The 12,287-nt window shown below is 40.6% G+C and overlaps 1 protein-coding gene across 6 annotated transcripts in view; it reads right to left on the bottom strand.

Moving 5' to 3' along the window:
* DNAH7 (dynein axonemal heavy chain 7) overlaps positions 1-12,287 on the bottom strand; it is a 276,184-nt gene that overhangs the window by 41,648 nt on the left and 222,249 nt on the right. For all 6 annotated transcript variants that reach the window (XM_047873404.1, XM_047873407.1, XM_047873406.1 and 3 more), the window contains 2 exons: positions 7,109-7,285; positions 4,151-4,312 (listed from right to left, as the gene is read on the bottom strand). In XM_047873404.1, the coding sequence (XP_047729360.1) occupies positions 4,151-4,312; positions 7,109-7,285 (339 nt within the window). The remainder of the gene's footprint in view (positions 1-4,150; positions 4,313-7,108; positions 7,286-12,287) is intronic.

Genomic DNA, 12,287 nt, shown 5'->3' with positions numbered 1-12,287 from the left:
TTATTACAACCAATCCCTCAGAGATACATCAATTATCAGGGAATACTATGAAAAATTATATGCCAACAAACTGGACAACCTGGAAAAAATGGACAAATTCCTAAACAGCCACACACTTCCAAAACTCAATCAGGAGGAAATAGAAAGCTTGAACAGACCCATAACCAGCGAAGAAATTGAATCAGTCATCAAAAATCTCCCAACAAATAAGAGTCCAGGACCAGATGGCTTCCCAGGGGAGTTCTACCAGAAGTTTAAAGCAGAGATAATACCTATCCTTCTCAAGCTATTCCAAAAAATAGAAAGGGAAGGAAAACTTCCAAACTCATTCTATGAAGCCAGTATTACTTTGATTCCTAAACCAGACAGAGACTCATTAAAAAAAGAGAACTACAGGCCAATATCCCTAATGAATATGGATGCAAAAATTCTCAATAAGATACTAGCAAATCGAATTCAACAGCATATAAAAAGAAGTATTCACCATGATCAAGTGGGATTCATTCCTGGGATGCAGGGCTGGTTCAACATTCGCAAATCAATCAACGTGATACATCACATTAATAAAAGAAAAGATAAGAACCATATGATCCTGTCAATCGATGCAGAAAAGGCATTTGACAACATCCAGCAACTTTCTTAATAAAAACCCTTGAGAAAGTCGGGATAGAAGGAACATACTTAAAGATCATCAAAGCCATTTATGAAAAGCCCACAGCTAACATCATCCTCCATAGGGAAAAACTGAGAGCTTTTCCCCTGAGATCAGGAACACAACAGGGATGTCCACTCTCACCGCTGTTGTTTAACATAGTGTTGGAAGTGCTAGCATCAGCAATCAGACAACAAAAGGAAATCAAAGGCATCAAAATTGGCAAAGATGAAGTTAAGCTTTCACTTTTTGCAGATGACATGATACTATACATGGAAAATCCGATAGACTCCACCAAAAGTCTGCTAGAACTGATACATGAATTCATCAAAGTTGCAGGATACAAAATCAATGTACAGAAATCAGTTGCATTCTTATACACTAACAATGAAGCAACAGAAAGACAAGTAAAGAAACTGATCCCATTCACAATTGCACCAAGAAGCATAAAATACCTAGGGATAAATCTAACCAAAGATGTAAAAGATCTGTATGCTGAAAACTATAGAAATCTTATGAAGGAAACTGAAGAAGATATAAAGAAATGGAAAAACATTCCATGCTCATGGATTGGAAGAATAAATATTGTCAAAATGTCAATACGACCCAAAGCTATCTACACATTCAATGTAATCCCAATCAAAATTGCACCAGCATTCTTCTTGAAACTAGAACAAGCAATCCTAAAATTCATATGGAACCACAAAAGGCCCCGAATAGCCAAAGTAATTTTGAAGAAGAAGACTAAAGCAGGAGGCATCACAATCCCAGACTTTAGCCTCTACTACAAAGCTGTAATCATCAAGACAGCATGGTATTGGCACAAAAACAGACACATAGACCAATGGAATAGAATAGAAATCCCAGAACTAGACCCACAAACGTATGGCCAACTCATCTTTGACAAAGCAGGAAAGAACATCCAGTCTCTTTAACAAATGGTGCTGGGAAAACTGGACAGCAACATGCAGAAGATTGAAACTAGACCACTTTCCTACACCATTCACAAAAATAAACTCAAAATGGATAAAGGACCTGAATGTGAGACAGGAAACCATCAAAACCCTAGAGGAGAAAGCAGGAAAAGACCTCTCTGACCTCAGCCATAGCGATTTCTTACTTGACACAACCCCAAAGGCAAGGGAATTAAAAGCAAAAATGAACTACTGGGACCTTATGAAGATAAAAAGCTTCTGCACAGCAAAGGAAACAACCAACAAAACTAAAAGGCAACCAACGGAATGGGAAAAGATATTCGCAAATGACATATCGGACAAAGGGCTAGTATCCAAAATCTATAAAGAGCTCACCAAACTCCACACCCGAAAAACAAATAACCCAGTGAAGAAATGGGCAGAAAACATGAATAGATACTTCTCTAAAGAAGACATCCAGATGGCCAATGGGCACATGAAAAGATGCTCAACATCGCTCCTCATCAGGGAAATACAAATCAAAACCACACTCAGATATGATCTCAGGCCAGTCAGAGTGGCCAAAATGAACAAATCAGGAGACTATAGATGCTGGAGAGGATGTGGAGAAACGGGAACCCTCTTGCACTGTTGGTGGGAATGCAAATTGGTGCAGCCGCTCTGGAAAACAGTGTGGAAGTTCCTCAAAAAATTAAAAATAGACCTACCCTATGACCCAGCAATAGCACTGCTAGGAATTTACCCAAGGGATACAGGAGTACTGATCCATAGGGGCACTTGTACCCCAATATTAATAGCAGCACTCTCAACAATAGCCAAATTATGGAAAGAGCCTAAATGTCCATCAACTGATGAGTGGATAAAGAAATTGTGGTTTATATACACAATGGAGTACTACGTGGCAATGAGAAAGAATGAAATATGGCCCTTTGTAGCAACATGGATGGAACTGGAGAGTGTTATGCTAAGTGAAATAAGCCATACAGAGAAAGACAGATACCATATGTTTTCACTCTTATGTGGATCTTGAGAAACTTAACAGAAACCCATGGGGGAGGGGAAAGAAAGAAAAAAAAAAAAAAGGAGGTTAGAGTGGGAGAAAGCCAAAGCATAAGAGACTCTTAAAAACTGAGAACAAACTGAGGGTTGATGGGGGGTGGGAGGGAGGGGAGGGTGGGTGACGGGTATTGAGGAGGGCACCTTTTGGGATGAGCACTGGGTGTTGTATGGAAACCAATTTGACAATAAATTTCATATATTGGTAAATAAATAAATAAATAAATAAATAAATCCCATGAAACCAAAAAAAAAAAAGAATGGCCTAGAGATGGAGGAACCACGAGGAAACAGGCACAAATATCAAACCTCTAATGTAAGGCCTGAAGGATGAGAAGATCTTGGTAAGGCAAATAATAGGAAGAATCGTTTTTCAGATGGAAACATTAGGATGGCCTACATTCTTGAAAAAGTATGCTATACCAAAGTGAAAGAACTTCAAATGGCTAGAGCATAGAAGTCAAGATGCAAAGTGGCCAGAGATGAAAACTGAGAGGAAGCAAAGGTCAACGAGGAAGGGTGTTGTAAGCCACGATGGGGGTTTAAACACTGTCTTGCACGCAATGGAAAAGTTTTAAGCAGGGAAGCAGTATTTATTCACTGACTCATGAAATATTTATGGACTGTCTCTTTGGACCAGGCACAATTCAAGGTGCTGGAGATAAAGCAGAGAAGAAAACAAAGTCACTGTTCTCATGGTGCTTATATTCCATTAAGAGATACAAACAAAATGGTGACAAGTGGCACAAAAAAAAAAAAATACAACCGGTTCCTTAACATTTCAATTGTATGTCTGGACTGTGCAAGTTATATCATTACCTTGGCTAATTAGTAACCTGTGGGACTCCTGAGTTAGGGGCGGTCCAGAGTCGTGGGTAATTACATCAAATATATTTTTTCTATGTTTGTTGAAATCAAGTGCCAGGTTTTCTGTTCCTCAGTTGAGCTACATAGGGTTTCTTCCTGGAATTTCTGCCCACCAGAATAGGGAAGGGCCCTAACCCGCTGCAAGAACAGGGGGATGGGGGGCGAGGAGGGAGTACTCCTTTGGATTCAGATTGATCCTCTGTGGCAGGGTCACTGGCTAAGTAGGTGAGAAGTCAGTTAAAGTAAAGTTACATCCCGAAGCCTTTTGGTTTAGAGTGACTACATGAATTTCACCCTGAAAAGCCTCCTTTGTTGTCTTTGGTCCGCTGCTGTGAAAAGTACATTGGTGTCCATTTGCCCTGTGGTTTAATCCCATGTTTGAGGCTGCTCTTATGGATTAAGGAGATTTCCAACTCACTGCATGAGCCCTTGTCCCTGTTGAGAGGGACTGGATGAGGCCTGACTGCATGATCTCCTCTGGTCCCCTAGTTCCCAGTGCGAGCCCACCTCTCCTGTAAGCCAGGCATGCCACTCACCTGTAGCCCTCCAAACCAGAGACCAGCCATGTCGCTGAATGGCGTGTGTATCAGTAATTACGTGGGGGGAATACAATCTCATAAAAATAAACTTGCATTTTTACCTCACAAACTTTCTCGAGGGTTGGCATCCAAGAAGTGGCAAGGTGACAGTTCTGAAGAACAACCCATGTTCCTTCTTTGACAGCTTTTTCTATCATCTTCATAGCTATGGGCCCTTGGCCTTGACCAAGGGATAAAGAGCTAAGCTTTGATCCCCCATATCCCTGTGTACAAGAATAGCAAAGATGTTATGTAACAATACACCTTTAAAGAAGAATCAGTGTTATTTTTTACAGGAAATGTTGACACTAAATATGTTAAAATTTAATTATGTAGAATCCCTCAACGGTCTAACCATATGCAGCCCTACAAAATTCTTACTGATTAAGAATCTTATAAAAACTGAGATCATGGTAATAAATGGAAAATTCTGTAGGGTCTTTGATTGTTGACATAAGGGATAGAAAAAATATTAAGAACACTTTTAACCTGAGGAAACAGGAGATGAAAGGACCCAGCTGTCCTGCAGCAACTCCTAAAATCCAAAGCTGAAAAGAAAACTACGAACAGACAGATGAACTTGTTTCTGTTTCCTCCAGATCTTTGAATAATTATATTTTAATTAATTTCATTGCTGCATAGAGTTTGGTGGGGAAAAAAATTAACTCTTAATTCCCCTTTTAAAGTTTCTTTAAAGGATTCTGTGGGAATATGTGTCCAGAGTGCATTTCTACTGTATCCTGATTCATCTGCAGCTTCTGGAAACAGTGTCTGTGACTCCTTGAGCTCTTTCTTTCCAGGGCAGTTACATCAACACTAGCGGGCAGAAGCAGCAGCAAACAAAATAGAGCCTGGTGCTACCATTTCTGGACATGGAGATAGCAAGTGAAGACAATGCACGGAGAACAATGGCAGAGAACAATCAAGTCGTACAATGTGGGAAGAGAAATGGAGAGGAACTGGGAAGATCTCAAAGGATCGGAAAGATCATGTTGATTTGGAAGGAGTCCCACCTAAAATGAATACCTCTAGCATCCACACCACTTCTGCTCTGGCCCACCATTGCTCTTTCTGGCCTTTTAGCAGCACCCCCCCCAACCCCCAACCCCCCCCCCCCCCCCCCCCCCGCCACACTCCAACGAATGCCCTGCTTCCATTTTGCCCTACTCAAGTAAATTCTCCTCACACCGGCTAGGATGAGCTTTATAAACTACAGATCAGATTGTGTCACTTTGTTGCTTAAAATCCCATGACACCATCCCACTGTATTCAACATCCTTAATGTAGCCACAAAGGGACTATATGGATCCGGCCCCTCAATACGTCATCTCACACCCCATCTCCTTCAGTGGTGACAGCCACATTCCAGCACTTCTTTAACCAGTGGTAAGTGCTGTGTCACACGATCAATCCCCAAGTATCTAAGAATTACCCCCAATGGAAAAAAAAAACATGAAATATTAAAATAAATTGGCCTAGTAAAGAGTATTGTAATCAATCAGCTATGCAGCCTTTGAGAAGCCACTTAAGCTCTCCATGCTTCAGCATCCCTCCCTGTAAAATGGAGATGCCGCTCTTTACTTCGTAGGATTGCTTTAAAAATTAAAAGAGAAGTGTGCATAACAAGGTCTAGCAAAATTAGCAGTATGGATAAAGCACAGTAAAAGTGGTGGTGCTGGTTTTAGAAATGTCAGTATTATTTCCATAAAATGTTATTTCAATTAGACCAAAAGGGAAAAAAATCAACTAAAAAATGTCATCACCTGGGGCACCTGGGTGGCTCAGTCAGTTAAATGTCTGATTTCCGCTCAGGTCATGATCTCACAGCTCGTGAGTTCAAGCCCCGCGTTGGGCTCTGTGCTGACAGCTCAGAGCCTGGAGCCTGCTGTGGATTCTGTGTCTCCCTGTCTCTCTCTGCTCCTCCCCCATTCACTCTCTCTCCCTCTTTCTCTCTCTCTCAAAACTGAATAAAAACATTAAAATTTTTTTTTAAAAATTAAAATGTTGTCACCTGTTCATGAAGATTTTCTTATTCTAGGTTGAATGATGTAAGAAAATTTCCAGTAAATTCATTTGAATAATTTTAAAGCCTTGAAATATAAATATGGGAATATATTCTAACCTGGTAATGTGACTGTAATATAGGATTGTTCTGGAAAGTCAAGAAGGTCCCCCTTTAGAAATTAGAAGGGAGCGCCTGGGTGGCTCAGATGGTTAAGTGGCCAACTTCTGATTTCAGCTCAAGTCATGATCTCACGGTTCATGAGTTTGAGCCCCGCATCGGGCTCCGTGCTGCCTCTCCCTCTCTCCCTCCCCCTCCTCCACTTATGCTATCTCTCTCTCTCTCAAAATAAATAAATTAATTTTAAAAAATAAAAAAAGAAAGAAATTGGGAGAAGGGACAGCATCAGAGAAAGATCCCCCCATGGTCACTGTCCAGACTTGAATTAAATCAATCCACGCTCATATACTGGTGTAATGTCAAAGAGTCTCTCTGTGCTCCCAAAATAGAAGCAAGTGTCCCTCAAGCCAAATTCTGGTCTTATAATTTGGATATGGAAAACTGTTTTTAATGTCAGTGCTGTCATTTAAATATTTTCTTGAGGGGCGCCTGGGTGGCTCAGTCGGTTAAGCTTTCAACTCTCGGTTTCGGCTCAGGTCATGACCTCACAGTTTCATGTGGGTTCGGGGCCCGCATCAGGATCTGTGCTGGCAGTGCAGAGCCTGCTTGGGATTCTCTCTCTCTCTCTCTCTCTCTCTCTCTCTTTCTCTGCCTGCTCGTACTGTCTCTGTCTCTCTCTCAAAATAAATATATAAACTTAAAAAAAATTTTAATACTTTCTTGAGGCTCTGTCAACTTCTGGAACCCTACTCTTTCAAAAGCTAAGTGAGTGATAAATTTTTACCTTTCCCTCTCACCGTTTTGGATAAGCAAGTTTGTGTTTTAAAAAATTTAGCCAGAAAATCCTTTATTTATTCACTTTTATAATATCAGACAAACCTCATCTATTTTAAGGTACCTGGTCATCAGCAAATTTTAGAAGAGCAGCCATGGGATCCGCTCCTGGAGACAGCACAAAAATCAGGGGTGCACAGCAGTTACTATCTCCAAATGCCTTGGATAAATCAAAGGGGGGTGGTTCAATGAACATGCGCCCCAATCTGTTGATTATAAATTCTTGCAGCATTGGAATAATCTAGAAAGAGACAAGAATATATTTGAAAGAATATTCAAAATCTGCTTATGAAATTAAAAAGTTCAGATTCAAAGATTTTTGAGAGAGAGAGAGAGAGAGAGAGAGAGAGCAAGTCAGGGAGGGGCAGAGAGAGAGGGAGACATAGAATCTGAAGCAGGATCCAGGCTCTGAGCTGTCAGCACAGAGCCCGATGCGGGGCTCGAACTCACAGACTGCAAGATCATGATCTGAGCTAAAGTCGGACGCTTAACCATCTGAGCCACCCAGGTGCCCCGTAGATATTTTAAAACAAAGGACTCTAGGTACATTAGCTTAGTTATTTGTTAATAACTCCACCAGGAGGGTCCAAGGCATGACTTTATATAAACGTCTTTTAGATAGAAAAAAACTTATAAATTATTTAAATAATAAAAGATAAGTGGTTGGTGACGCCAGAATTCAAAGGTATTTTTCTTCTCTTCACGGATCATTCAGTACCTAGTGGATGAAGGATGTAAGAAACCCTAACTCTTTTACTTAACTTTTAAAATACCATGGGCTAAAAGTCCACAACTCAAAAGTAGAAATTTTAGAATGATTTATACAGTACTATACCATCAAGAAAGAATTGATATAGCTGGGAAAGCAAACAGAAAGAAAAAAGAAAAGGACTGTGAAGGAGAAACAAGCCATAGTCCTGAGAAATAGCCAAAGCCATATTGCATAAGATTCCTGATAACGGGGGCACTTAGATGGCTCAGTCTGTTGAGCATCTGACTCTTGATTTTGGCTCAGGTCATGATCCCAGGGTTGTGGAATCGAGCCCTAGGTGGGGCTCCAGGTTGACCATGGATCCTGCTTGGGATTCTTATTCTGAATGCACACAGATGTCAAACTTATTGCAGGAAACTAAAAATCTCCTGTCTATCCCAGGGATATTACTTTTCTCATTCTTCTTTTCCCATAGCTGGTCTTTTCTCACTACATTAAAACACTAACTAACAAAGGAAAATGAACCTTTTTTCTCTTCCCAAGGCTGACTTCTTCACTAAATTATAGCCTTACAAACAAAACAAAAGCACATGGCTTCTAAGTGCATGGTGTTACTTTTAGTAAGTTTGAGCTATCATTGTCCCCTCTCTTATGAGTGTTTCAGGCTGCCACTGGTCACTGCTCACATGCAGACATGGCTGGCTAGCTGTCAGAGCTGGAGAACTAGGTCAGGGGTGTGCACACGAGGGGAAGCGCGGACAAACTTCAGTGTTTCCTTTTTTTTAATGTTTATTTATTTTTGAGAGAGAGAGTGCACAAGCAGGGGAAGGACAGGAAGAGGGAGGGAGACACAGAATCGGAAGCAGGCTCCAGTCTCTGAGCTGTCAGCACAGAGCCCAATGCCGGGCTCGAACTCAGGAACAGGAAGATCATGACCTGAGCCGAAGTCGGACGCTTAACTGAGTGAGCCACCCAGGTGCCCCCAGTGTTTTCTTTTTAATGTTAAAACTGAGCACGACTTGCTTGCTCCCAAGACTTAACTGTAATTCTCAAGGTAAATTAAGCTGTGCTTGCTGTTCGGTTTGCAAGGCAACAGAATTGGGTTTGCTTCTGCCATCGGATTATAGCAGCATTAGGTCTGTAAACGAAATCTGTCAGTAACAAAAATTGCAGGCTAATTTAAGCAATCACCTTCCCAAAGGCAGGGAAGAAGTTTGTGGTTTTCCATTTATGTTAATCTATGTGTTGCAAGTTCCTGTAGGATTTATCGGAGGTCAGAGAGACATATTCACTACTATTTGACAAGTTTCTTACTGAAAGCTGATTAATTTGCGTTTTGTTTACTGTTCAGGAGAGAATGGTGGCCAGAAGCTCATTTTGTGAACGGGCTCAAAACATGGCACACCTCAGTATTTATTCCCTTGATATGTTTCTTTTCATCAATCAAACACTATAAAATATTAAATTCCATAAGAAAGTATGAGTCCATCTCATTTTTCCTACTGGTGATTGAGCATCTTTTACATTTTTCTAAATTAGAGCATGGGAGAACCTGGCACATGCAGCCTGTTACCCCTGGGTGGACTCTGTATTGAGGACAGAGCAGTGGAAAATTGTGCTGGCAAATAATATCTAATGTAAACTAGAGATTGAAGCACTGCTGATTTTCCTGGTGGATATATTATCTCATATATATGAGATAATAAAAATTTCCATAGCATTAGCCCAAATTCTAGCCTCAAATAGCACTGTTCCTGTCTCTGGTATGCCAATGCTATGTTACTTGGGAAAACCATTCTGAAAAGTATCATAGCCATATATTATTTTTATTTTGTTTTTTAATGTTTATTTTGAGAGAGAGAGAGAGAGAGAGAGAGAGAGAGAGCAAGCAGGGGAGGAACAGAGAGGGAGAGAGGGAAAGAATCCCAAGCAGGCTCTAAGCTGTCAGGGCAGAGCACGTTGTGGGGCTACATCCCACAAACCATGAGATCATGACCTAAGCTGAAATCAAGAGTCGGGTCTTAACTGACTGAGCCACTCCGGTGCTCCATGTATTATTTTTAAATATATAGATTCCAAAGTCAACAATTTACCACTAGAACGTGGAATACCTGGTAACAGTAAGATTGAAGGGTTTGAGGTAGCTAGTGATATAAGAGCATACTAATAATTTTTTTATATTAAGGATCATAGGCACATAGTATAGTTAATGGTAACCGGTCACTTAGGTTAAATTGAATTATGCTGCAGTAGCAAACAATTTCCAAATCTCAGTGACTGAACACAACAATTTCTCATCCTTGCAAAGTCCTGTGGGTGTGTAGGCAACTCACCACCAGTGCTGGCTCAGTGCTCCAGCCTGCTTAGGGAACTTAAATATCAGTATGTGCTTCCTCAATTTTGATGGCAGAGGGAGTGCCCTGGAGATTCTCAACGCTGGCAATTAAATGCTTCTGCCCTGACACGTCTCACATTTTATTGGCCAGAGCAAGGTTTATAGCCACAGTCCTTCACCTCCTGTGTGTGTGTGTGTGTGTGTGTGTGTGTGTGCGTGCGCACGTGCAGAGGAGAACTGGAAATTCTGGCCAATAGCATTAATGTCTACACTCATCCACCCATCCAAGGAAAACTCTAAAGGAGATATGGAAACATTGGGGACAAAGTTACAAGTCAGGGTGCAAAATATCGGACAGAATAGCTAAGAGAAGTATAAAACATAAGTTTCACCTCAATTGATTTAAAAGCAAAAACATACAAACAAAACCCCCTCAACTTGAATATCTTACTCCTCACCTCCCTCAAATATACTTTAAAAAGAGACTGAATACGGAAAGTAATGTTTGATCTATTTGGTAGCTCAATGTATTTTCAGCTTAAAATATCAACTTTTTAAAACATAAAACTGGGGAAAAGATATTTATAGGGGAAAAGCTGTAGTTAGGAAATGGCTCATTAGTTACTTTGTTTTTTTATTTTTTATTAAAAAAAATTTTTTTTTCAACGTTTTATTTTATTTTTTTTGGGACAGAGAGAGACAGAGCATGAACGGGGGAGGGGCAGAGAGAGAGGGAGATACAGAATCGGAAACAGGCTCCAGGCTCTGAGCCATCAGCCCAGAGCCCGACGCGGGGCTCGAACTCACGGACCTCGAGATCGTGACCTGGCTGAAGTTGGACGCTTAACCGACTGCGCCACCCAGGCGCCCCATTAATCAAACTTAATATAAAACATGGATAGAAGCCTCTTTGTTTTTTTCAAATACTGACGGGAGAAGGTCAGTTGTACACGCAGAGTCATTTTAGTATTAAGAGTCTTTACCTGGCTTAGAAAATAAAGTAAAAACCTTTGAAAATTAAAAAAAAAAAAAAAGCTTTTAGGGAGGATGCTGTTTCAGGCCAGAGGGTGAAGCATTTCGTATTCTTCCATATTTAATACTTGTAGGGGAAACTTCTGAGGCTTAACACTAAGTGGCAATTCACTTTTGAAAGGGCTACCAAGGAGGAAAACATTTCATCAGTTTAATACCTGATTCCTAAACAATTGTGGCTGCTTCCAACACCCCAGGGCAGGGCAGTGTGGTGACTTTTGCGGGCCCTAGTCACCTTGTGCATCCCTTCCCTCATGAAAAACAAGTAAGAATTATGTTTTACAATTGTGTCAGGGTAATTACAAGCGTTAACAAGTCCAGGTTATATTTTCCATTTTTAAAAGGAATTCAAACATTTTCGTGAACACCTAGAAGCATCCTGGGCCCTAGGCACTCTGCCTAATGGATCCTCGGCCGCTGGCTAAGAGCACACTGACAGGCCAAGCAAGAATCGCTTATCTTCATTAAACAGACTATGGCTTACAGAGGGAAGAATGCCTCTACCCCACATTATCACTGGTGCAGGTAAGAACTTTTTAAAGTATGTTGCTTTCACCACCTAAGTTCCAGTTGTTTGTTGTTAGGATGGAATGACTGACTTATATATATTCCTTAGCAGCTCAAGTTGTGGCTACAGTAAGTTTTGAAATCGTTATGTATTACTTTTACTTGGCTAGTAACAAAGGACGATTAGGATGTTTTTTCAAATTTTCCTCAATCTACCTAATATCTATAGTGTTTCAGAGAGCACAGATATGGGTCATTATACTTAAGTGACTAGGTTTTTGTTTTTTGTTTTTTTTTTTTAATTGGAGGCTAATGGGGTCACCTGGTGGCTCAGTTGGTTAAGCAACAGACTCCTGATTTCAGCTCAGGTCAAGACTCACAGGTCGTGAGTTTGAGTCCTGTATTGGGCTCTGTGCTGACAGCACAGAGCCTGCTTGGTATTCTGTCTCTCCCTCTCTCTTTCTGTCTTTCCCCTGCTCATGCTTGCACAGCACACCCTCTCTCTCAAAATAAATAAATAAACTTAAAAAAATTAAAAACATAGAATATAATGATGTCACTGAGCACTGAAATTCACTGACCGGGACAGGTGAGCGGATTCACTGGTTATATAATGTATCATTTAAAGAAATTAAAATGAACAGTATTGACGTTTTC

Source organism: Prionailurus viverrinus, chromosome C1 (assembly GCF_022837055.1).
Source record: "Prionailurus viverrinus isolate Anna chromosome C1, UM_Priviv_1.0, whole genome shotgun sequence".
Classification (NCBI taxonomy): domain Eukaryota; kingdom Metazoa; phylum Chordata; class Mammalia; order Carnivora; family Felidae; genus Prionailurus; species Prionailurus viverrinus.
Note: the sequence above shows the minus strand (reverse complement) of the source record. Positions and strands in the feature narration are given on the sequence as shown.